Source organism: Ambystoma mexicanum, chromosome 3p (assembly GCF_040938575.1).
Source record: "Ambystoma mexicanum isolate Mex_15411 chromosome 3p, UKY_AmexF1_1, whole genome shotgun sequence".
NCBI lineage: Eukaryota > Metazoa > Chordata > Amphibia > Caudata > Ambystomatidae > Ambystoma > Ambystoma mexicanum.
This window is the reverse complement of record NC_090925.1, coordinates 343,841,405-343,868,790: the sequence shown is the minus strand read 5'-3', so window position 1 is coordinate 343,868,790 and position 27,386 is coordinate 343,841,405. Positions and strand designations below refer to the sequence as shown.

The 27,386-nt window shown below is 49.2% G+C and overlaps 1 protein-coding gene across 1 annotated transcript in view; it reads left to right on the top strand.

The window, feature by feature from the left end:
• RBCK1 (RANBP2-type and C3HC4-type zinc finger containing 1) overlaps positions 1 to 27,386 on the top strand; it is a 629,308-nt gene that overhangs the window by 485,232 nt on the left and 116,690 nt on the right. Inside the window, exon 9 of the mRNA XM_069650952.1 lies at positions 22,291 to 22,402. Coding sequence (XP_069507053.1) covers positions 22,291 to 22,402 — 112 coding nt within the window. The remainder of the gene's footprint in view (positions 1 to 22,290; positions 22,403 to 27,386) is intronic.

Sequence of the window (27,386 nt, the reverse complement as noted above, 5' to 3'; positions counted from 1 at the left end):
AACCATCCAAGAATAGGGCAAAGAATTATGCTTAAAACTTTTGGCACCTGTGACAGCAGTAACGTCATCTATGGTATTAAATGCCCATGTGGGAAATTCTATGTTGGACAGTCGACACAAACAGCCAAGTTGAGGTGGGGTGAACACCGGTCCTGTATTCGTAATGCAAACACTAATTCTGCCGTGGCACGTCATTGGATGGCCAATGGACATAACGTGTCACAGATAAGATTTGTGATTTTGGAAGTGCTAACCAAGAACAGTCCTCATGAGGATTTATGCCAACGTTTGAACTGCAGAGAAACGTACTGGATTGACAAACTTGGCAGTTTGGTACCTAATGGACTAAATGAGGAGATTAACTTTCACTGTTTCCTCTAAATGTTTTCTCTAATTGTATGTCGCAATCTTTTGTTTTCTCTTAGTGTATGTCACAATCTTCTTTTTGGATCAGCACCTAGGTGCAGATGGCACCACTACACACATGACCTGAATGTTGACGGTCATTTAGAATGGATATAACTTCTCACATACACATGTAAATGATTCTCATATAGTGACCTACAGGCTGCGCATCCTGGAGTCTCTTCCAGGACCCAAGGTGCCGTCTTCCTGGACGACACCACTAGCAGCATTAAGGGACACGCATATATTGCATAATATAGCTACGAGTTTTGGTTTTAAGGGGTTGTTGATTGTATAATTACATTTAGGCACACATTAATACTGTGCTACATTTTCTCCCGACCTGTGTTCTACGAACAACAATTAATGTTAACATTTTATTTTATTTTATTTTAATTTTTCCCTCTGATTATCCCCATTGATTTTGAGGTCCCCATTGATTAACCGGCATGGTAATTTTTGGTATTTTTTCTATTTCCATGAATTACGCATTTTTCTTTGCTTTTCATTTTTTGTGATCACTTTTTCTATAATATGCCCAGGATGTCCGATAATTATTTGTTTTCATGATTTTCAAGCCCATTGGCTTGCTTGCAGACACGGTTCGTGGCTCGCGCTCTCTGGCGAGGAGCCGCGATCACGTGTCACATAAAATGAGGTTGCTCGGCAACGCGCCGATGCAACAGGGACAGTCTGCTTTTGGCAGACACGGAGAGAACAGCTCCGCACCGTTTCCTTTAAGCGGTAAGGCATTTTCCACGCTTGCCACTACTCGATGCGTTACTATATGCTTGAATAGGCTCCTTATGCACACCTTCTTATTTGCAGCCACTGCTCACCGAGCCTGGTGCTGCTGTCTGTTTTTTGAAGCTTAGAAAACGCCACTATTTACCTACACAAGGTAACGGACCATTTTCCCTTCTGAATTGTTTACTTGACACCACTTCTAACCGTGGTACTGATCTGTTTTCTGTATTGTCTTTATTTTTCCGTCATTTCCTGCCTTCTGATTCTGCATACGATACTACCGGGTATGTGCAATCTTTCGCATGTTATTTTATGTTATTTTATTTAACCATTTGAATGATGACTGTTCATGTTCATGTTTACATACACATGCTTTGTTGGATATGGGATTGATTATATATGGACACTATCTATGTTATGGCTGGCACGATTTCATGCATATATTATGTTTAAATGGATTAGACTTGCCCTGATGAAGGAATTGTTTTATTCCGAAATGCATTGGCACAATATAAGTCTACAGATAGAGTGACTTGTGGCAAATTCCTCCTCACTAAGGACAATATTAGTGATTATTCGTTACTTTTTTACAAAAAACTTTGGTTTGAAGGATAAAAGCAACATTGAAAACTACAACAAGTTTGAATTTTTTCTTGAATCAGCTGTAATGGTCACACTAACTGCATTTAGAAAAATTTCAACTAACATAAAACCCAGATTGGGATTTCAGAGAGCGGCTGTATGAATGGGTATTTTACCTAATCTTTTGCTTCTAATGCCCATAAAGACAGTCAGTACTGGGAGACTTTGTTTCCCTTAGTCCTTGTCAATGTTGCAACTTTTCTGCAACATGTTACAAGTGCACAATGTACCTTATAGTACAGTGCGCTTGGGTCCTCAGGTCAATTTCAAGGACCATAGACACTTTCAAAGGATTTTTCGGAGAAGTGCGGATGTGCCTTGGACAGGGCTGGTGGCAGCATATCTTTTTATGTATTGTTAACCCTTTCCTGCAGGTAAACCGCGGTTACCGCGTTTGACATGGTTAGGTGGCCTGGCTCCAAAATGGCCATGCCACAAGGTTCTCTGTCCTATCCCTTGGCCATCTTGCCCCTTCACCTTCCCCAGGTTGACCTGACCCGGGTCAGTCATTCTTTGGGCATGCATTTTCCCACAAAGCACCAAGCTTTCGCAGGCTTCTGCATGCCTTCCGTGTGCGCCCATAGGATGTGCGCTGGACCGTCTAGTTACAATACACATCCTGGGTGCCAGAGAGTCTGGTGTGCTGTGAATGCCTGGGACCAACGTGGTCCATGATTGGTCCACGTATGGTATGCCTGTATGTGAGAAGACCTCCCATTGGGTCCTCTTCGTTTTGGCACGCAGGAGATTTTGGATAAGAGACGGCTCCAAACACCCATATCATGTCGATCTCTGGAGTTCTGACTGAATGAAGGATAGGATCCAAGTATCCTAAAACTAAGAAGCAGAGTCGAGGAACCGCTGGTGACCCGCTGGAAGGTTTTGGCACCCTGAGCCCGTTGTCGTCCTGCTGGACCCCTCTGCATCTGGTCGTCCTAGAAGGTTTGCGAATACGCTTCTACCCATTAGACTACTGGGATCAACTATTCTCGGCACCTTCATCAAAACCTGCAAGTAAGCCTTTTCGGAAATGTCCCAGGGCCAACCAGTGGACTGACCAGCCTGCGCAGGAGTTTTGCCCTGATACCGCCACCGTTTCAAGGAGGCCCTTTAAACTTGGTACATTGCATGCTCAGTGTTCACGGCACTGTCACACCGAATACGTACACGTGTCGTTCCCAGGTCTGGAGTAAAGTAAGTGCGCTCGAACCGGAGCATACGCGGTTACCGTGTCGCCCAGCCGGGGTGACAAACTTTGCAAGTTCATTGCAGCTGTGCCCCTCTGTGCCCTGAAGCCTGCTACAACGGAACTGGCCGGATCCATCCACCAGGAGTGGAGAAATCGCCACTGTCCTGTTTGGGAATCAACGCTATTCGTCGCTGAAAGCCGCAGAGCCGCGAGATTGCTGCATTTGAACCTGCAACCGAAGTGGACTCGACGGCCGAAGTTTGGTCCGGATTGCGCCGGGGGTTTGTGAGTAATTGCAACCCTTACCAGTGGCCCCTAGGTCATCCATCCATTTTTACGCATGAGTGGCCCCTGAGGGCCCCTCTCCTTTCCACTGCTAGTGCAAACAATTCCCAAACTCTGGAACCTGCTCTGCCCTGTTGGGGAGACCCTCCACGAATAGTGGGAACTTATTCTGCATCACCTCACCCACCATCCTGAGCTGGTACAGACCCTTGAAGAGACCCCGTTTTGCCCATCTGCATTACCGTGTGCGCTAGCGTTGCAAGTACATTTGAGCAATAGGCTCCACTCTTCTTGGAGATTGGACTGCCTTTTAGTTAGGATTGTGTTTGATGCAGAAGGCACTAAAGACTATTTGCACTGCCTGTTTCCTTCCCCTTTTAGGTTGTGGACCCATTTTGTGCATTAACCCTTTAGACCCCATTGTTCTTGTATATATGTATATTAATAGAATTGTGTTGGCTTAGAAGTATTACTCTGATTTTATTTGTGTGTTGAACCTCAAATGCCTTGAAATAAATGTATTTGTATATCTACACCTGTCTGTGAGTGATTTCTTAGTGTTCTTTACTCTGCATGCTCATTGAGGTCTTTCAGTCACCCTCACTCCTCCTGAGACCTAGTCTTGACCGCCGCCAATGTTACCTTGATTGGTCTGACTTGTCCAGAAGGTTACCCTGTTACAAGAAACTAGGCTGGCCTTCTGAACCTTTGCCCACCAGGTCAAAGTTCAGAAATCCATCTTAGCACTGTTCAGAAGACATGGACAAAAACAAGTAAGACGTCAGAGGTGTATCATAAAATAGTATTTTAAATGCACTAGAGTTCGATTTTGTGGTCTTCAGTCACGTGGAAGGATGAAGTTGGACGAAGATGACGACTACACCTACGCATGAGAGCAGAGCGTGCCTTCACTCCCTTGAATTCTCCAGAGCAAAATAACACTTCCAAGGATAAGTTCAAAGCCTTAATTGACAGCAGACCACTGAGGTGATGATAGATGATATGCCAATTAGTGGGAAGCTATTTTAATTTTTATTTTTTACTTTTATTTATTTTATTTATTACATTTGTTATACGCCCAAACCCAGGGGTATCACGGCGTAGGTTACAGTGTACTTATATCTGGTTACAGAAGAATGAGGTTCCAGTTACATTGAAATACATATCACAAAAGCATTTGTCGCAGTGTGATACTGTGCAGGTATTTAATAGGTCATGGTTATAATTTGTTGAAAAGCCAGGTTTTCAATTCTTTTCTGAACTTCTGGTGGGACGGCTCAATCCTGGTGGTGTGGGGGAGGGAGTTAAATATTTTGGGCACCACTTCTAGATTGTTTTAGGCCTAGAGCTGTTCTTAAAGCCTTGTTTGTAGGAGTTGGAGTTTGGCCAAGCTAGTATTAGAGGAACCTAGCAGCAGTACATTGCAGTAATCCAATTTGGACAGTGTGAGTGCTTGTGCCAGCGTGATGCAATTCTGTGGTGGCAGTAATTGATGACTAAGCGCAATAAGTTTGGATGTGTATGTTGTAGCAGAGGCTAGTACATTGACATGTTTATTCATTGAGAGACTTGTGTCAAGATAAACACCTAGCGTTTTAGAATCTAAGTGATTTTACCGAACCCAAAGGTTCGCCTTTTTTAAATTTTTTTATTTATATTTCCCGCAAATATATATTTGGGGGGAGACCCCCACAACCCCCCACCTTACCCCTATACATCTTTTATATACTTTACCCCCCCCACACATGGGTTTTTTAAGGAGTGGGGTGACCTATGCTTCTTTGATAGTGGCTGGCACAGTATTGGTGCAGAACGAAGCATTGACAAAGTCTGTGATGATAGGTGTTAGTTTTGGTGCGCAAAGTTTAATAAGGTGGGCGGGGAAGCTGTCTCCTTTACAATTGGAGGATTTTAGTTTAGCTATGGTGTTGAGTACCTGGTCCTGGGTAACCAAGGAGAATTTGAATTGTGAGGCCTCATTATCCTGGTCAGTGAGCACAAATGGTGCCCCATAGGACTCTATGGGAAGGGGGATTTACAAAGATACCGGCGCCTGACTTCCCGGCCGCCGGGATTGTAATCCCCTGGTGTTACCGGGAGGTCAGGCGGCAGTAATTCTTTACGCGTCTGGCAGCTATCTGCTGGTAGCACTGGCACGGTTACCGCCGGATCCATAATGAGGTCCATTGTATTTGAAATGCCAGAAAGCTCACTGGACACATTTCAAGGAATCATTGATTCATTGAACAATTATTTTGCTCCTTTAAAAAACATAGACTATGATCGTGACATATTCCACACATCCACACAGTATCCACACGGTATCAGGTATTAATATTGCCACATATATGGTCGCCGTAAATAATATCGCCGGGAAAATGTGGCGATATTATTTGGGTGACCATATATGTGGCGATAGGGGCAAAAAAATAAAATAAAAAATAAAGAAAAATGTGGCGGTTGTGGGGGTGTCCCCCGCATGTTCCATGCAATAATGTTGCCATAAAAAACGACCATTTTTCGGCAATATTTTTACATGGCGATATTTTTGTGGCGACATTATTACATGGAACCATCCACACAAGACAAAGGAGAAACAATGGACAACTTCGTTATGAGGTTACGCAAAAGAGCAAATTACTGCAATTTTGATCGCTACTCTAAGAGAAAGCTCTAAAATCCCAAGGAATTGCAGGGTGTGAGTCAGCCAAATTTTGAAAGAAATTACTGCAGAAGAACAGGACATTAGAGGAAATTCTACAGCTCGCCAGAGCGGACACAGCATTATCCATGCAGACAGAATTGCTGAGCAATATTAAAATTACGCAGTCAGCCTCCCCGGCATCGCTGTGTCAAGTAAGATCATCTGAACGAAATTAGGATCAAAAGAAATGCCATCGTTGTGGATACAATTTTCCCCACATAGGCCCGTGCCCAGCCATAGGACAAAAGTGTGACAAATGTGGAGGTGAAAATCGCTTCTAATCAGGGTGCAAGAACATCAAACACTTCCAAAAAACAGAACTCCAAGGGGAATGCAGAAGGCAGGAAAACCCCAGTTCCAGAGCATGGAGATCCCCAGTCCCCAGTAGACATCGCTCAAATAGCAGAAAGAGGGAGTTGTTGCACAGGAACAGACGACACAGAGAAAGAAGGGAGGACCCCAGGCACACACGCTCCCCAGAAGATCCGAAGAGGAAGTCAACACAACAGAAAATAAAGTATTTAGAGGCCTCACGGATGCGCCACAATTAATCTGATTCCTCATCATCAAGCGGTGACCGCAAAAGAGGCTATACACATGCCATAGGTAACGCCACGGCAACCCAATATAGCCTGACACTGTTGTTACAGATACATGGAAATAGTTGAGCATTCCTGATCAATACAGGAGTCACAGTCAATGTAATTAACGAAGAGACATACCAGTCCCTTGATAACACAAAACCATTTAAGCCTGCAGACATCGACATATACCCAGGCGGCACAAACACACCATTAGAATGCAAAGGAATGTTCAAGGCCACATGCACCTACAAGGACAAGAGAACAAAGACCACAATATATGTGATCATAGGTGAAGTCCCAGGAGGTAGCATCCTCAGCTTCAGATCGGCCATACAGGACTAGTGCATGTGATGTACCAGGTCATGTCAGCCTACACGACAATTCCAAAAGACATGATGATAAAAATGCTCCCGACACTATTCAAAGGGAACCTTAAAGGTTAACAAATCAAGCTGCATATCAACACAAATATCAAGCCGGTAGCGCAATACTACTGTGGAATACCACTAAACATCCAGGGACAACTGGAGGATGAAATACAGTTGCTATTAAACCAGGACATTATAGAACATGCAAAGGGCCTATGCCTTGGGTATCGCCCATAGTGTGTCTACCCAAAAAGGAAAACCACAAAAGCATCCACATCTGCGTGGACATGAGAGCGCCGAACATCACGATTGAAAGAGAACGGCACATGTCCCCAAGAATGACTGATATGATGCACCTGCTGCACAGTGCAAAAGATTTCTCCAAAATTAGATTTGAATAAGGGATAACACCAACTTGAGTTGCACCCAGACTCTCGCTATGTAACTACCTTCTCCACACACCTAGGGCTGTTTCGTTACAAGCGTCTCAGCTTTGGGGTATCACATGTTGCAGAGATTTTCCAAAACGAGATCCATCAAATAATTAAATACTTTCGCCAATGCCTGAAATACAGGGATGACATCTTAATCTCTGGTACAACTCAAGAAGCCCACAACGACACACTATGTCGAGTATGATTGGCACTCGAAGAAGCTAACTTGGCCCTAAACGCAGACAACTGCGAGCTGAGCAAAACAACGCTCAAGTTCTTTGGCCACATCTTCTAGCACGAAGGTTTGCAACCCGACCCAGACAAAGTGCAAGCCCTGGTGGAAGCACCCACACTGATGTCAACATCAGTGTCGGATCATTCCTGGGCATGGCGAGCTATTGCACCAGGTACATACAGGGCTTTGCCTCCGTCAGCACACCACTCCATTTACTCACTGGCAAAGGACAAGAATTCACATGGTCCGCCGACTGTGAAGATGTGTTCCAGGAAATCAAAAGATGCGTCGCCTCCGTCTCATGCATGGCATATTATGATCCGGAACTAGAAACTGAAGTAAAAGTTGACGCCAGCCCTGTCGGCCTCAAAGCAATCCTCGCCCAAGTAAAGCCGGGCACCCTACCCTCTTCTGCACGTCTCATAGTGGCCTATGCAAGCCGCAGCCTATCATTTACTAGTGTGCATACTCGCAACCAGAGAAAGAAAGCCTTGCAGTAGTGTGGGCGTGCAAGCACTATCATCTGTTCCTGTATGGACGGCCTTTCAGCATTGTTATAGACCACCAAGCCCTCCCGGCTATATATGGAAAACCCACAGCCAAAATGCTGCCTCGTATCGCAAGATGGGTACTCTGCGTACAGGAATATTCATCCAAACATAATTCATCAGCCAGGAAAAGACAGCAATCCAGCTGACTTCCTATCTAGGTATCCACTGCCTGCCAAGGAAGAAAGCCAATCCATCAAGGCCAACTAATACCTAAATTACATTGTGAGCAATGCACTGCTCATGTTGCTCACCATACCACAATTACTTAATGGCATGCACCAAGACAAGCTCATCATGACTGTAAAAGATGTGTGAAGTCAGGTAGGTGCCATCAAAGAAGCAGAAGTGAAACACCCCAGTCTGAAACGGAAAAGACACAACTCCAGACTTTTCATTTCATAAGACACACACTGTCTGTATCCCCTGAAGGATTACTGCTAAAGGAAAACAGGATTGTAAGCCCTGAGAACCTTCAAGACAAAGTAATTGCCATGGCACACACAGTACACTGTGGAATTGTCCACCAAGAGGTAGCTCAGAACAAAAGTGTGGTTCCCACACATGGACGTCAAGGTCGAACAGACGCTGGGGAAATGCGTAGCATGTAAAGCAGTTGCCCCCCGCAGCTTTGCTGAACCACTTAAAATGACAGCGATGTCTCAGCAAGTGTGGGTTGAAGTCGCTCTCCACTGGAAAATACGTTCTAGTGATCATGGAGGAAATGTCCAGATTCCCAGAGATGGATCTAATACATTCCACAGCAGCACATTCGGTCATCCCAGCCCTAGACAAGACTTTCACAGACTATAGAATCCCCTCCATCGTGAAGTCTGATAATGGATCCCTGTTCAGCGGGCATGATTTTGCAATGTTCGCAGAACATCTAGGATTTAAACACCGCAAAATCTCATCTCTCTAGCCTCGGGAAAATGGAATTGTAGAGATTTATGGCCAACCTGAAATGCACACTACAAATTTGCTCCATCACAAGGGGATCAGTCATGCAGGCCCTCTCTGTACTTCTCAGAGACTACTGCAACACAGCACACAGTTCCACTGGTGTGTGCACCTCAGAATTGATGTTTGGTCGTGTTGTAAGAACCACCCTCCCGCACAATCCCAGCAAGGAAGTAGCTGTGAACATTGACCAAGCAAAGACCAGTGACTTTCACGTAGGAGACCAAGTGCTGGCACGCCAAACCCAAGGATCCAAAGAAACACCTGCATTTAACCCTGAGCCCATGGCAGTGATACACATTAAAGGATCCATGGTAACAGCAGCGAGTCCCACAGGCACTGTCACGAGAAACTCCTCATCCTTCAGACAGGTCGAAAGTGATCTGGCTCTGCAGAGTGAATGTTCAACCAGTTTCAAGGACTCATCCGATGAAGCCTCTGAGTTCATGGATGCTGATGTGGACACGGACGACAGTGAGGCGGACCAGGAAAACAGTACCCCTCCTACGCAAAGCCCGTAAAGAAGGACAATTCGCAAACCCTCAAGATGGATTGAGAAAATGGGTTGAAACATAAAGTTTCTGTTAAGCAAGGGGGAGATGTAACGTCCTATGTCTATGTTCATGTTTCATGTTGAAGGGACAAGTGATCGCCTGTCCCCTTTCACAGTTTGTCGGAGTGTAGCCAACCACGTAATTGTAGGCGGGGTTACCGCCTAATCGGCAGTTAGAGCTGAAACAATTAAGATGAGACACCACACCAGTCAGGCTCCTGTGTTTTATTATACTTCGACTGCCGTCTGTTTAATTATCAACACCGCCACGTGCGGATTCAACAGGTGCCATAACAACATATTTTCACAGTTTGACCCTGCACAGGTGCGCACACACTAGAATTTGTAATCAAGTCCATGTTGGGACTGGGAAATAACATGTTTATCCAGCCGACATTTCTGATAGTACAATAACTTCAACGGACACCAGATGGCACTGTGTTGCATCGCTACTGAGAGCCCAGCTACCCAATGCATGTTAGAATAGAAATAATGCACTCTTGAGCACCTGTTATGAAATCAGTGTTTTAGGAATTCCCCCGAGGTGATAGCAAACCACGTCTGGGGAAGTTTACCTGGCTTTTTTAGATTATACAGAAAATTGGAATGCCTACTTATAAGCCAATTTGTCTTAGGTAGACTGGACTTCTGCCATGTGTGTTTCAGTTTAAAACCAGCTCTCTTTAGGGTTACTGGCTCGTCCTCACACCATTTGTTGTTTGTATGGAGTTCAGATTTGGTTTTCTTCTGGGCAGTGATATTAATTTTCTTTACTGAGATTGTTTAGGGGGCTAGTTGGCTGTCTAAGTAAGCAGGGGTCATGTCATACTCCGAGGAGCTCAGGGTGATTTTCCCTTAACGATCTGAACATAGATGGCTTCCTGTGCAGAGTAAACTGGTTTTAAGTGAAGGTTCTGATTGTTAATTACACAACGGCTCAGGTGATTGCCATCTGTTAAGGAGCAGATGGTGGTCTGATCACAAGAGTATAGTGGGGTATGTATTTTGTAATACAACAAGAAATGTATAAATGATGTCCAAACCATGCCCTTCGCTTTGTGTGGGTTCAATAGTCCAAGGGGTGAAACTGAGATTGCACATTGCCTTTCGGAAAATGTCAGAAATTGGATTGTCGGGCTCCTCGTACCACAGGTTGAAATCACCAATGATCAATATTTTCTTGGAACACGCCACAATGAACGTAAGGAATCCAGGCCATTGCGGATTGAGTTACAGGCTCAGTGGGGTGGTAGAATCCTAACCCTGTTACATTGCCGGTACTATTGACATACCATTTGCATGATACTTTCTCACTACATTCTATAGGAGTAGTATTTTCTTTTTTTTTTATTTGTATATGGTTTAATCAAATCCTTACAAACATGTTTTACTCAAAGTAGCATACAAGAATATCATTTACACACAAAATAATTTCATTACAGACAAATGTTTACATTCTCCAAACAAGTAAGAAAACATTATTTACAAAAAGAGTGATTCCATTACAATCATATATATTTACATTTTTAAAGAAAACAGAAAAAAGTATAAATCACAATTAGGATAAAAATTATTACAAGAAAAAAGAAAGAACCAAAAAAAGCAGATAGAACAGATGAGCACATATCCCAAGCTTGAAATCATCCACAATGTCCCATATGGACATCCGGATTATGACTCTTCAGGAACCCTGAGATAGCAATAGCCTGTCTGTTATTTTGAATATTTAAACACTGTTTCTAGACCAAGTCAAATAGGAGGCCTAAATAGAAGGCCTTTAGGTTTCCAAAAAAGGAGTTTCTCAACTCTTCCAACTGTGCACAGCTGAGTATAAGATGTTTGGCTGATTTACGCTCAGAATGACAAAATCTACACAGAGAATCCGCCTTGTTTACAAGATTTCTTTTAATCAGAATATCCCTAGTAGGTAAAATGTTCCAACAAAGCCGTAACAACAGGCCCCGATGATACCTACTAGGGAAAAGGGTAAGAATTTTGGAGAGGGCACCCCTTTTCTTATGCTCATGCGAGAGATGTGACATGGATTTGTAAGAATGGAAAGTTTCAAACGTACAAATACAGTCGTTTTCTAAAAGCCTCTTTTTGGTTAACATAGGATTTGCAATCAAGGTTTCCAGATTGGAGTCTATTTTTAGCAGAATTTTCTCGCAGTTAGCAGCAAATGTTATGAGGTACCCCACTGAATTAATGTTCTTACCTATCAACTCATATAGATTATCGGGAGAGGGTGTCCATTGTACTCGGGCTCAGATAGAGGTATATTCCAACTTGAACCGAAGTGCAGTTACAGGGACCGCGTTGGGGATACCTAGGATCCGTCTCCAAATTCCACCCTCTAACGGATTCAATTTATGCACGACAATTTCTGAGCACAATTCCAAGTCATACCCTAGCTTGGGTACCACCTTTCCTTCAAAGAACATGAGCGCAGGTTTTATAGAGAACTTCCCGAATTTGTGATCAATATTCAACATTTGAGATCCCAATAGTTTGGCCTTATCTGATAGAATTGCCAATTGTGTTCCTTCTCCAGCATGGGGTCTGGCATGGATTCACATGCTCATGAATATTCCCCGTCGTCAGGCTGGGAATCCTCGGTAAAGAAAAAACCAGTATCAGTTTCGTTTCTGATCTGTCTTTCGTAGTAATAACCAATCACTGGTCTCTGCGTCATACTGACCACAGCCAATGACTGCCCTCTACCTAAGCACCGCCTCTGGCAGCCATCTTCAGATTTTTACCGCACGTTCATGTGTTGGGATCCTCGTGCTATTGCTCTCGAGCGTTAGTGCTATTTTTTCGCGCTTTTTCACAAAAACTTCGATTCTTTCGGTCAAAAGAGCCTCAAGCTCCACCGATCCTACATCCGATCAACGGGGACCCGTGTCGGATTCATCTGTGCCCCTCAAGGGTGAAGATTTCGTCGAGCTACACTTCGGAGGACTCCAGAAGCTTCTCAGGCCCGGTCTCGGAGATGGCCCAGGAGAAGGGAAGCTCGACGCCCGGAAAGCTGTTCAGGGCCTGCCCTGGATGCCAGCTGCAGAACGTCTTCAAGGAGGACGAACACTCTTTCTGCCTTTACTGCCTTCATGGGGACAAGACGCACGTGGAGAAGGACTGTGCGTTTTGCGGCAACATGTCGGAACGGACCATGAAGGACCGCCATCAACGTCTCGCCAGCTGGCTGGAGGGTAAGAGCCCGTCTGGCGAGAAGAAGAAGAAATATGAGCGGTCTTCTAAGACCTTTGAGGGCGCCCCGGCGACGGGGGCCCAACATAAGGCCAAGCACCGCGAGTCCGCTGGCACCGGGAGCGCCGAACGGTCGGGCTCTACGGGCGCCAGGCAGGGCGCACCCTCCCCGGCACCATCAACCACGAGCCAACGCTCTGGGTCGGGTAAGAGGAAGGCCGAGCACCCGGCGAAGCTCCTGGAGAGACCCCGGTCGAGCTCTAAGGCAGAGGAGGAGCGTGGCAGTGCCCCCTCCCTCAAGGATAAGGCGGTGAGCGCACCTAAGGTGGTGAAGGCCTTGATCCATTCGACCAAGCCCTCTATCGAAACGGTCGCGGCGGCCCTGGCCCAGCCTGTGGAGGCTGCACCAGTGGTGGCGGCCTCGGGGCCCAGAATCTCCCTGCCTCCTCGGAGGGAGTCTTCTTTCGTGCCCATCGATAGGACCCCCGTGAAACCCTCCGTGGGGAAGAAGGGGGGGCAGGGCGTCGTCGTAGATTCGGCCTCAACCTCAGAAGAGGAACTGATCGAGGTCTTAAGCCACGGCCTAGGCGTGGAACAAGACCAGCCCGTCGGAATGGGCCCCGACACAGGTGACGACGACGACATCGTCGAGGATACCGACGGGGCCCCTGCTCGCCCGTCGGATTCCCCTCTGCCAGCGCCGCAAGACAACTCAGCGGCCATTTTGTTGGCTATACAGTCCTTATGCTCCGAGATAAGGACGAGACTACCGTTACCGACGGAGGAACCTCTCCCGTCGGGGGATCCAGAACCGGGACCTTCTGGTGTTCCCCCTACCAAGAAAAGAAGGATCCATCCACCGCCTCCTTTTCAACCGTCGCGCCCCGTCCAGCCCTCCTCCCCGTCCACCCGAGGGGATGATACGGGGACTGACACGGCAGCGACGGGTACGGACGACGAGGCATACGACGAGGATTTTCCGTCGTCGCCTCCCACCAGGGCTTCTCCGCCCGACGAGATTGGATCGTTCCACTCAATGATCGCCAGGGCATCCGAGCTTTTCCAACTCTGCCCTGAGGAGAAGAAAAAGGAAGGCTTCCTTTACCAACGGCGCGAGACCAAGAGGAAGACGGTCCTCGCAGTGCCTCTGTTGGACGACATTTGGGATGAGGGCCTTTCCCTCCTCAAGAACCCTTCCACGACGCCAGCGAAAAGAGACCGGTACGAGAAAAAGTACCGGGTCCCGGACTCGGCCCCCCTATGCCTCCGGGCGCAGCCTACCCCGGACTCCGTCGTCTCCGCGGCAGCCAGGAAGAAAGCGGGGGGGGGGTGCGGCCTCCACGTCGACTTCCCCGCCGGACGGCGAGGGAAAGAAATTGGATGCCATGGGACGCAGAGTCATCTCGTCGGCGGCGACGACGATTAAAGCGGCCAACGCCTTGGCTATCGTGGCCCGCTACGACAGGGAACTCTGGTACAAGATAGCTCCCCTGCTGGATTTTCTGCCGGACGACAAGAGGGCGGAGGCCCTTGAGATCCTGCAGGAAGGTGAGGTGGCCTCGGACCACGCCATCACCGTGGCGACGGACATCGCCGACACTGGGTTCCGCCAGATGGGCAACGGCGTTTGCCTTCGACGTCGCGGATGGCTCAAGGCTACGGACTTTCGGCAGGACGTCCAGACCAGGGTCCTGGACATGCCCTTCGACGGGAACAACCTGTTTGGGAAGACAGTGGACGATTCCCTTCAGGCCATCAAGGCGGATACTGAGACGGCCCGGGCCCTTGGAGTACTGCAGCAACGGCGGACGCCCTTTCGGAGCGGCGGAGGCAAGGGCGCCTCCAAAGGTTCCGGCGGCGGTTTCGCTTCCTACCGTCAAGCGGCCCGCTCGTCGTCGCAAGAGGCCTACAGAGGACGAGGCAAGTCTGGCGGCCCCCGCCGTCGTCGCCAAGGAGGCCAAGGCGGCAAGGCCGCGTCCAAGCAGGATTGAACCGGCCGTGGGGTCGGGCCCCCACCGAAGCACCCCGGTGGGAGGCCGGCTGGCGGGCTTCGTCAGCGTGTGGGAGTCCATCTCCACCGACCGTTGGGTGCTGGACGCCCTGGCCCGGGGCCACGCGCTCGAGTTTCAAAGAAGGTGCCCGCGCGTCCCCCCCGTGGCCAGGAAAGAACTTCACGTCCCTCAACTTCTCCTGGAGGTAAAGGCGATGCTCAGAAAGGGCGCCATCGAACTCGTCCCAAAGAGGCTTCGGGGCTCCGGAGTCTACTCGCGTTACTTCCTCGTGAAGAAGAAGACGGGAGGATGGCGCCCCATCCTGGACCTGCGACGCCTGAACAAGTTCATCAAGGCGCAGAAGTTCCGGATGGTCACCCTCCAGCACGTCCTGGGTCAGCTGGAGGAAGGAGACTTCCTATCGTCGTTGGATTTGGAGGATGCCTACTTCCACATTCCCATCCTAAAGGGGCACCGAAAATTCCTCAGATTCGTGGTCCAAGGGCGTCATTACCAGTTCAAAGCCCTTCCCTTCGGACTGCGGTCGGCACCCAGGGTTTTCACCAAGTGCCTCGCACCGGTGGCAGCGCAGCTGCGCCGCGAGGGGATTCACGTCTACCCCTACCTGGACGACTGGCTCATCCGCGCCAAGACGAGGGAGCTCGCCGTGGTCCACACGGCAAGGACCGTCCAACTCCTCACGGACCTGGGATTCTCCGTGAACTACGCCAAATCCCACCTGGTGCCCGCGCAAGTCGCACTGTTTCTGGGAGCGAGGCTTGACACAGTGTCCCTTCTGGCCTCCCCGTCGGAGGAGAGGACCAGGACCATCTTGGGCAAGGTGCAACGGATGTTGGTGGCCGACGCGGCCAAGGTGAGGTCCATCAAGTCCCTCCTCGGGATGATGTCTTCCTGCATCTACCTCATTCCCATGTGCAGGCTCCGGATGCGCCCGTTGCAAGAGTTCCTGGATGCGCGCTGGATCCAGACGACGGGCAGCTTCGAGGAAAGGATCAAGCTCGACGAGAGTTTCCGACGAGCGATACGGTGGTGGGGCACCCGCGCGCATCTGACGGCGGGCATGGACTTCCAGACCCCAGCCCACCAGGTGACTGTGACCACGGATGCCTCCCTAGAAGGGTGGGGAGCGCACACCGAAAATCTGCACGCAAGGGGACTCTGGCTCCCGACGGAGAAGTCCCTGCATATCAACGTCCTGGAGCTCCGTGCAGTGTTTTGGGCCCTCAGGTCCTTCCTTCCGTCCCTCAAGGGCAAGGTGGTGAGGATCTTCACCGACAACACCACCACCATGTTTTACATCAGGAAACAGGGCGGAACCAGGTCCCCAGCGCTGTCCAAGGAGGCGCAGGACCTGTGGCATTGGGCCGTCGCCCAAGGGATTCTTCTGGTGCCGTTTCATCTGGCAGGGATAAAAAACACCATCGCCGACTCACTCAGCAGGGAGCTGCGCTCGTGCCACGAGTGGGAACTACGGCAGGATCTGGTGGATCGCCTCTTCCGACGGTGGGGCACACCCCAGATCGACCTGTTCGCGACGGCGACGAACACCAAGTGCCGGAGGTTCGCCAGCAGGTTTCCCCAGACGAGGAGCATGGGCGATGCTTTCTCGTTCCCCTGGGAGGGCCTGTTCCTCTACGCGTTCCCTCCCTTGCCTCTGCTAATCCGGCTCGTCAACCAGCTCAAGAGGTCACGGTGCAGGATGATCCTCGTCGCACCTGCGTGGCCGAGGCAGATATGGTTCCCGGACCTTCTGGACTTGTCGGCGTCCCCGCCAATCAAGCTGCCGGCGGACGCGGATCTACTCTCCAGGGAAGGAGGCGCCATCCTCCACCACGACCCGAAGTCGCTGAACTTGCAGGCCTGGCTCCTGCAGCGCTAGAGTTTGGAGGATACGACATACCGGCCGATTGCAGAGAGGTTCTTGCAAAGGCCAGGGCGTCCTCGACTCTTAAATGCTACGGACACAAATGGAAGAGGTTCTCTGTCTGGTGCTACGCACAGAAGATTAACCCTCTACGGATTACGGCTCCCCAAGTGCTGCCGTACCTGCTGACGCTGGCCAAAGCTGGTCTGGCACACGCGTCCATCAAGATTCATCTTGCTGCGATCTCCCGATACACCAGAACCACGGGCCGGACGTCCTTGTGGTCTCATCGTCTGGTGAAAGAGTTCATGAAGGGACTGTTCAGATCGTTCCCGCCGGTGAAGGCTCCGGCCCCGGCGTGGGAGCTCAACGTGGTGCTGACCAAACTCATGGGACCTCCGTTCGAGCCTCTGCACTCGGCCCCGTTGAAGTTTCTATCGTGGAAAACAGCTTTTCTCGTGGCCATCACCTCCGCACGACGAGTGGGAGAGATCCAGGCCCTTTCCTGCAAGGCCCCGTACTTGACTTTCCACGACACGAGGGTAGTGCTCAGGACGCACCCCTCCTTCATGCCCAAGGTGCCGTCGGACTTCCATCTCAACGAACCCTTGGTGTTGCCTGTGTTCTTCCCGTCGCCTTCGTCGCCGGCTGAGAGGACTTTGCACTCGCTGGATGTAGCTAGAGCGCTGAAGTTCTACGTGGACCGCACGAAAGGTTTTCGGAAGACGTCACAACTCTTTGTGAACTTTGGACCTGTCAATCAGGGGAAGGCTCTCTCGAAGGCTTCCATCTCCAGATGGCTCTCCGGCTGTATCATGTACTGTCACCGGTTGGCAAACCGACCGCTGCCTGGCCGTCCGAGAGCCCATTCCACCAGAGCGATCGCAGCTACCACGGCGTTCCTATCTGGTGTGCCCCTGCTGGACATATGCAGGGCTGCTACGTGGAGGTCGACGCACACCTTCACGAAATTCTACTGCGTCGACCGGGATTCCAGGGAGGAGTCCAGGGTCGGCCAAGCAGTGCTGCGCAACCTGTTCGCCTGAGGTGAGCCTGGTGAGGAGGTAAGATGCTTAATGTTGAGTTGATGTGATGCTTAATGTTGAGCCTTTGCCACCTCCCGTGGTTGTGCATGTGTGTACTGCTATGTATTCTTTATTCATGAGCATGTGAATCCATGCCAGACCCCATGCTGGAGAAGGAACAAGTTACTTACCTGTAACTGTTGTTCTCCAGCATGGGTCTGGCATGGATTCACATGCGAACCCTCCCGCCTACCCCTCTGCGGCTCTTCACTTGGTCATACTGCCACTTCACGTGCTTCCAAATCTGAAGATGGCTGCCAGAGGCGGTGCTTAGGTAGAGGGCAGTCATTGGCTGTGGTCAGTATGACGCAGAGACCAGTGATTGGTTATTACTACGAAAGACAGATCAGAAACGAAACTGATACTGGTTTTTTCTTTACCGAGGATTCCCAGCCTGACGACGGGGAATATTCATGAGCATGTGAATCCATGCCAGACCCATGCTGGAGAACAACAGTTACAGGTAAGTAACTTGTTCCTTCTCCCTATATGCACCCACATAGTAACCCAAATATGTCAGACTAGGAGAAATACCCACCCTGGAGCCCTCAAGAGCCCAAGTCGATCGCACCTTCTTGCAGTCCCGCTTCATAAAAGCTAAGATTTTTGTTTTATTCGAGTTAATTATCAGACCGTTATCTTTAGCATATGTAGCAAAAGAGACCAACAGACGTTGAAGTCCCACCTTGGTGCAGTCAAACAGGAGGAAGTTGTCCGCATAGACCAACCAAATCAGTTTGGATGCACCTACACTAGGGGCGAGAAGTCCCTCCTTTTAGATAAGCTGTTCACCACATCAGACACCCCAGTGTATGTTTGGAGTCTAGTTGACATCTCCCCCTGCTGATTGAAGCGAATTTGGATTCCTGCGTTCCTAAAAACGCCCTCCAACTGTGCTAACAGACCCCTTGGCAGACCCCATGTAGCTAGTTTTTGCCATAGTTTGTTTCGATCGACACAATCAAAGGCAGCAGTTACGTCGACTGATGCCATAAAAACACAGCCTTTCTCCCTGATGTAACTGTCTGTAAACCATTCTTCTGTCCTGCTCAGTAGATCAATATTGAACTCTTCAATATATTGAGGTATATTGATAGAATTTTGTATGTCCCAATCTGCTATGGCAGAATCTTGGATTCATTTTTCGTTTGGGGGAGGGTGGGCAGGTAAAGCATCTAATGTTGTCTTCTATGTTGTCTTCCATGTTGTCCTCCTACATCTACAGCATAGCTGGTAATGGGGGGCCTTGGATGAAGCGTCACGCCATGCTGCGTATGACGCCATGCTGCGTATGATGCCAATGCTGGTCTGGGCAGTTGAAGGCAGATGCAGAGCAGCAGATAATCGGACCATCTGACTGAATTGCCCTAAAAACTGGTGCCATTGGAGCCATGAGCATTTGTCTGAATTAAGTAGCACAATGATAGAGCTCAGACAGCATGTGGTCTGGTGGTTACTTCTAGCGCCAGTCCTGGATCAACAATGGGAAATTGGTGGAGGGCCCAGTGGATAGTGATATGCTTGAGAGTTTGTGCTGATGCCATGGTCTGGGGGTTTTCTCCACCATGCTCTCCCCTCACTTTGCAGATTTCCAATGACCTGCTGATCCAAGGCCATTCGACGCCAAACCAGAGTATTTTCGACCCTATCACACTAAAACTACCCACTGAACTTCCCTTCTGTTTGTGAAGAGTTTGATATCCATTCTCCCTAATCCCGAAGTAACTCTAAAATTTAAATGCATGGCCACTGATTCCATGCTGGAGCTCAAGGGTTCATGCTCCTGGCACTGTGCAGCCAGTCATTCATCAATCTCTGCATGCCCCACCATCCTTCACAACCACAACACCCCCACTGCATTTTGTCCCCTGCTATCACGCATCAAGCCTCACAAACTGTACATCACAAAATGCTCATCAGCCACCTATTCCACCACCCTGGCAACACTTCAGATCAGCCACCACAGCTCTATCAACATATACTGCTCTGTCAGACCCACATCCCTGCTTTATATCACCCACCCTTCTACACACCTCAGCAACATACTGTCCCAAAGCTGAACACATCATAGAATGCCTCTGCTCACTCTCCTCACATCATATCTCCCAACACCACCATCATTCGGCAGATCATCATAATCCTCACAGACACTATCTGCACCAACACCATTTTACATTTCATGAAGACCTTCACTTACATCTCCAAACCTCCCTCATCTCTTTCACTGCCATCATGCCTACACCACTATCAAATCTATACAATGCCATTAATCTCCACCCCTTCACCACTTACTAGTGCTCCAGTATGTTCTCCTTCAGGGTCATTTCACACTGTACCAACTGTCCCATCTCCATGTCCTCTCTCAACCGGCATCACTTCCCGTTCTACTTCACTTGCTTTCCACAGTCACGTTCCACCCCATCCTCTTCCTAACTCCACCACAGTCCCTCACATCTACATCCTCCATCTGCACATTCTCCATTATAAACCCATCAACTTTCACCCCACCAACCACTAATCCTGTCGCCCTCTTCCTCAGATCCCTTCAGTCACTCAGACTCTACACAGAGCACCTCATCTCCACTGTGTGGTTCACCTACCTTCTCTCTTGCTTGCTCATTTTTACTTCTAGTTAGGCTTTGAAAGGGACACTGACTCATTGCATGCTTTATAATAGTATTAGGTTTTTATATATTGCTTCATGCTGGATTCCTCTTGCCTTTAAAAGCAGCTGTTAATACCCAATTTAATGGTACTTGTTGAACTATTTTTTCCGAAACTTATCTAGTGAGGGCTTCTGAGAAGCCAACCTAAAGGTGCAAAAGTTTACCAAATTCTCAACTGTAAAGTAGCTAAACAGTTAGGCTTAGACTCGGGAGGACAACCTGGTTTAAGGGTGATTTGGATCAGACAATTCCCAAAAATAAGTTTCATCCAATTCATTCACACAAAGCACTGACCGGGAGCCACGGCTAGGTTACAGTGGAAGCGCATGCCCTTAAATGGCAATTTCGGGCCTGAAGAGGAAGAAAGATACCCAACTGAAAGGATGGCATCCATGACAGGGCTGGTATCACGAGGAGCAGCCATTTAAGGGCTTACTGCAGTGAAAATAAAGATGCACGGCTGTGCACCAGGAAAAAGGACAACTTTACTGCCACCAGCCTCTTCAGTGCACATCACAAAAGTGGGATGTTACTTAAAGAAGTGTGAAAGGGACACACATTCTCCCTGTAGCCGTCTGCTGATGGTGCCTTGTGTTACACTGTAAAAATAAAGCTGAAAAGTAATGGGAGACACATGCTATGCATTGGAAGCCAAAGGTACTGTCTGGTGCACCCCTAACGAAATGGCTAAAGCAGGTTGGTGTGCCAAATGGGCTGACTGACACCATACATAAGGTAAGATACAGACAAAAACAGTTATGCTGAAGGACTCCAATGATATCAATAGAGGAAAGTTGCAAAAAGAAAAGCTTTCCTAACATTAGCATTACTCAAGAGCGGAGTTGGCCCTACCGAGAATAGAACTTAGAAAATGCAGGTTTGGCCCACGTCGGAGGCCAGCACCTAACCTCTAAGGTATCCACTCAGAAAATACAGAGATATGCTTTTGAAATGTTATCAAACTGAATAATATTATGAGAATTCAAATATTTATGGCCTCATGAACTGGGATTGTGATCAGGGTTATAAAACATGAATTTTATAAATGCAGGCCAGTATCGCGTAAGGACCTGAAGAGGCATGTCTGAATATGTTGCTGGGTGGGCGATGAAAGAATTTGCTTTAAGATGGATTGGGACCTCGCTTTCAAAATAGACTGCATGCTTTGGCTTTAATACTATTTAATGCTTTAAGGTTTAAAAAAACAGGGACTCTTTCAACGGTGCTTGTCCCAGACATGCAGGAGCATGAGGGAATTTCCAAATGTATTGCCAAAGGAGCAGAGCGGAGAACCACTTTCACCCTTGTTCTCTATGTGTCCTTTACTCTTTGTTTTTATTATAAAGGAGTCCACCCTGATTCAAGTCTCTATCTATGCTGTACATATACATCTTGCAGGCCAGCCAAAAGTCACTCTGTCTTTGCCTTATACTCGCTTTCTGTGATATCACTGTATCCACCCCATCTCCCTCATCGACCTGTATCGCTCTTGCTAAAAGCTGCTCTGTTACAGCAACATTACTGGTTCTCCACCACTCACACATAAATATTTCTTTCTCAGCTTGTGATATCTACGATAGTAAAGCAACTTTTTTTCTCTTTTTCTTTTTCTCCTGTACCGAAGTGGGCCAGTCTAGCTGCAACTGTCGCTGCCTCTGTATATCGGACCATCCCTGCCAGTTATTCAGCCATTATATTGACACTTCCTGTAGGCCAATTATTGCAGTTATGGCCCCTTTTCTCAAACTGAAAGAAATGTAAGTCTTTAATGGACACGCTACTTCTCTCCCTCTCTCCAGGGAATGCCTGAAAGGGACAATACAAAACAGCCCAGAGCCTGAAGTCTCCTGCCCATTCATGGACGACAACTACTCGTGCACTGGGAAGCTACTGGATCGAGAAATAAAAGCGGTACGGTTGTGTGTTCACGATGCCCCAAGAATTCGGAGCATTCAATGTGTCTACATGTCTCACTCTAGGGCATAGGCATGCGCTAAGTAGCGCCCAGTACCATCCCTGTGTCAACAGGAACCCATGTCTTCAGCTCTTAGCCTTCCTCTTACAAAGCATTGCAAGCTGGTGCTTTAACCTACTTGCTTCCACCGAAATTAATGAGCTTCAACTTCTAGAATGCACTGGTAAGAAAATCGTTGAGCCCAGGACTGGAAACATGGTCCTATTTGTGGGGAGGTCAATGGTCAAACTATCTTTAAAACAAATGGTTAACCTTGTTTGCATTTTATATAACGTGAATAAGTGCTTTAACGTCCTCTTGATGTTTTTTACCAGCTTACACAATTCTTGCATGAAGTGCTTCCTAATATTCATAGAGCTTAAACAACTCAAAAATGTAATTAATTTCACAAAATATACAAATATCTTTATTTAAAACAATTGTCACTTTTCATTAAAACATTCTTAAAAATACCAATCTTCTATAATTCATCTCACTACTAAATCACTGTACATGTGTCGACGACTACAACAACTCATCTTGACAGTAGGGAGATTCATTCTTTAGTCTCATTAAGAGAATGCATATTCCCCTCTCCACCCACTTATTCCGCCAGGCTGCCTAACCCATACATAATGGAGAATACACCCTTTAAGTGTTGCCCCTCCTGTAATAGGAAATTCCTCTGGAAAGACTTGCAATGGGTGTGCAATCTCTGTCTCCCAGGGATCATGCTGAAGGACAGTGCAAGTCGTGCAAACCGTTCAGGCCCAAAACACTCATGGACCGCAAAACAAAACGCTGGGCCCACTACGCCTTGCAGGCCGAGGCCGCCATGTACGTCGAGGGAGCCTCCAATGACGGCAGCATCAAAGTCTACCGTGACGCTGAGGGCGATCGGGATCCGTCGTATACCCGTGTGCAAGCCCCCGACCCTAACAGGCAGGCTGGCAGTTCTGCTACGGGGACGACACCCGGCGGCACTAGCACAACCAAGTCTCACCACATAAAGCACACCACCCAGGGCCGAAAGTCGACTACGTCAACGACCAGAAAGCCACCACAGCGTCAAGGGGGAGGTCTGAAATGTCCCTGTCCTTTGGGCCATAGCGGTCGCCACACGACAGGCCCCTAAAACAGACAAGCAAGTCTGTTTCTGACACTGTGTCTAAAGCCACGAAATCCACACATGCTGACGACCGGGCATCGAAAAACGCCTCAACGCACCCCTTGCGTGCCGACCCCCGACCGTCGAAGGCCTCTTCGAAGACTACACCAAGTCCGAAAATGAGTGAGCTGATTAAAAAAACACAGACACTTAAAAAGCCGGATGTCGAAAAACCATAAGTCTTCTAAGATCCAGGGAGAGGGCACTATTTCGGGGGCTATGCACCATAAAAGAGGCCCTGCACCGGATCCAACACCCACCCCCCAACCCCCACCCCGCCACTGTTCCATCGGTAATCCCAAGTTCATCACAATGGACAGCAGATCAAATTGATAGTCATGAGGCGTATGTTCTCTCTAGCTAATTTCTTTGATGATTACCCCAAGGTCTTGCAAAACCTTCTGGGTGCACCACACAGCAGGCCAGTAACTACTCAGAGCGGGGCAGCAGTTACCCAGTCTTCCGCCAAAAAAGCCCGCACAGACTTCACACAAGCCTCCACCTCGCAGCAGGACTTGGGGCAGCATGCTTATTGTTACACCATGCAAGACCCCCAGGACCCTGGAACTTACACAGACCCAGACGACCAAGGGGACATGGGTGATGTCGACCAATATTATGATGACGACGACCAGGATGTCTCTTTCATCCAGTCTCCAGATCATTTAGACCCACCAGTGGCAGGCTCATCAGTGGATAACAAAGTACAGTTTAATGACCTGCTCCTAAAGGCGGCTGAGCATTTCCAAATCGACACACAAGAGACACAAGTCAATAAGGAAGACATACTATAATTTATCCCCCTACTACAATCAACGCATCCAACTCTCTCTGCTTACCCCTAATTTAACCCGGGCAGTCATCCGCGCATTGCGAAAGTATTCAGACCAGACCCCCTATACATCAGAGGACAGTTAAAACCAGACTCTTTAGTGGTAACAACCACTAGAAAAAGAGCAGGAATCCCTCTGGCCTCTTCCGAAGCCCCTCCTGATAAGGAGAGTTAAAAGATTGACACCTTTGGAAGAAAAGTAGCCTGTTATGCAGCCTACCAGACTAGAATTGCTAATAACACAACTCTGTTAGCTAGTTACAACTGTCACAAGTGGGATGACATTACAGAACAAATAGCATCGGTTCCAGAGCCCCGTAAAACACAGCTGTCGCTCTCCATTGCAGAGGGTAAGCAGATAGCAAACTGCATCTTCAAGCCGCGCATGAGGAGCTAACTGCATCGGCTCCTGGCGGCCGCAGTAAAATATCCTGAAAAGACTCAGTTTTTTAAAATCCACCCAACCTCAAAGTATTGAAGCAGCGGCGGACCTATCCAGGCAACAACTGCTGCAAGCTGGGGCACAATCGGACCTGGGAACAGGAGAAACGTCCCTGTGTCTGCCAGCGCGAGACTCACCGCCATTGCTGGGCGGATGAGAGCGGCTGTTCTGCCCCTCAACCCCTCCCCCCCCCGGGCTGCCGTGGTCTTTGAGGCCTCGAGGAGCGGGTGAACCAGGGACAACAGACAACGGCATTGCACCAACACCATCAGACTACCTCCCGGGGCCCCTCCCCTCTGCTGAACTCCTAGCACGGAGGCCAGACGAGTGCCCGAATTGCGGGCACGGCTGCTGCCGACGTCCCGTGCCTGAGGCTGCCGCGACCCTGTCCCCTGGGGAAGAACCACCTTGTCCATACGGCGGCCGGACACCTGCAATGTGCTGGGCGACTGGACGCCGACAACGCGAGACACCTACTCTGCGCTGCCTGATCCGGCATCACAAACTGGGGCGAGACACGCACTACGGAGCAGGAACCCCTCTGCCCTCCGCCCCCATCAGCGAGACTACAGCACCTGGGGTTGAGACACGGCACGAAAAAAGGCAATACGGTGCCGCGCTCCCCCAACGGAACCAACAAGGTACGTGCAACCTCCCCCCCCAACCCTGCGAACGACTGGACAGCGACCCGCACTGTGGAGGCGGCACACCCTCTTTAAAATAAAAGATCTGCTTGAGGGGGGAACGGAGCAGCGGGGACTGAGGGCGCTCCCCTCCCCCAACAATATAAGCACCTTGAACCTGTGACGGCACCTGCAGCTTCTCCCCCACACTGCACAATCTATCAGGGGCCCACAGAACAGGCAACAAGGCAGCATCTGTGGGACACGGCCGTTGGGGGCACGGAGGCCCCTGATGCAATGATCACAGCCCCGCAAGCATAATGTGCCTGACAATACTCCACGGGGGGGGGAGAAAACTCCAGGTGAGACCACGCATTGGGGTAAACCCCAAACTTTACCGGACCAACCCAGACCAGGGATCCTGGGAACCATGAACCGTAGGAGAACTCGTTGCCACCCCACAATCAACAGTCTCAGGGGAGGTACTATTTATAAGGTAGCGCGCACAGCGGGGTGCTGGTGGCCAATGCCGGAGGCTGCTTCCCTCTACACACTACTCATGAAAAGAACATAATCAAGGCTGCGGGCAGGGCCCTTGCGTGGGCGTACCTGCGGATACCCCCCAGTGGGCCCACGACAACCCCAATCGACACAGCGGGCCAACCACAGCAAGGGATTCGCTCCCAGTGGCCAAAGTAATCCCGCTGGTGCTCCGGAACAGGGACAGAATCGTGAAAGATAGACTTACGACTAGCCCACCCCAATCCGGACTTCACAATAACCCCCTGGGGGCATCAACACGATACACCCGGACTTAACGCCTCACGTGAATCACCGACTCCGCCATGGGCAAGGACAAGGCTAAGAGGCAAACCCTACAAAGCAAGATGGACCTCTACACAGTGGAGCCCCCCCCCGCCTGGAGATACAAACCCCAGCGGAAGCGTAAATCAGGGAAGAGACTCAGGACCCCCAGCTCTCCCTGAGCGACTTAAAAGCAATTGGGGACTTGAGAACATCAAAATTGGTGGAGTCTCCACGGAAGTATTTCTCCTGTGCCAAGATCTCCGCAACTTATCGTCCAGAGTCGGCGAAGCGGAACAAAGAGTATCGGACACAGAAGACAACGTCCGTCATTTGGAACAACAACTTGCCATAATTGCCCAGAAAGTCAACCAACTTGATGTGACTGAAGGGGTACCTTTGACTGTGTTCCCTCCGTACCCACGTTCTCCTCACCTGGGCTTTCCGAGTCGATGGTATCTTGCAGGCCTCGACGTGCCAGGTAGTCTCTCTCTTTCCTCTGGTGCGAGGGCTTGTCACGGAGAGAAGCCACTGTGGCCGCTGGGTGTGAACAGCGGCACAGCGACCCCCTCTCCGGAATCAAACCAGAAAAAGCAGGGAAAAACCCACTAGGGGAAAAAACCCTGATAGGAGGTGCCAAGACTGTTCTCAGAAGGCCAGCAGTCCACCGATGAAGAGGAGGAAGCGAAGGATCACCAAACGCTGAAAACGTCCACTGTAGCGGTCGACCTGGAGAGAGGCGAGGGAAACAGCAGCTGGGAGGTCCGGACTGAAGGTAGAAGTCTTCCGAGAGGCACTGCGGAGGAACACGGGAGCACGGGAGAGAAAACCCCGCGATGACCAGACTCAAGAGCTAGGTGAGAGGACGAGAGGGAGAGAGAGAGAGAGAGAGAGAGAGAGAGAGAGAGAGAGAGAGAGAGAGAGAGAGAGAGAGAGAGAGAGAGAGAGAGAGAGAGCACGGCAGACGCCGCCTAAAGGGGGTCGGCGGATGGCAAAGGGAAACAAAGTATGGAGGTTACTGGTGACTGGACACCTATGAGAAGTAACCGCGTGGGGGTAAATATTAACCCCT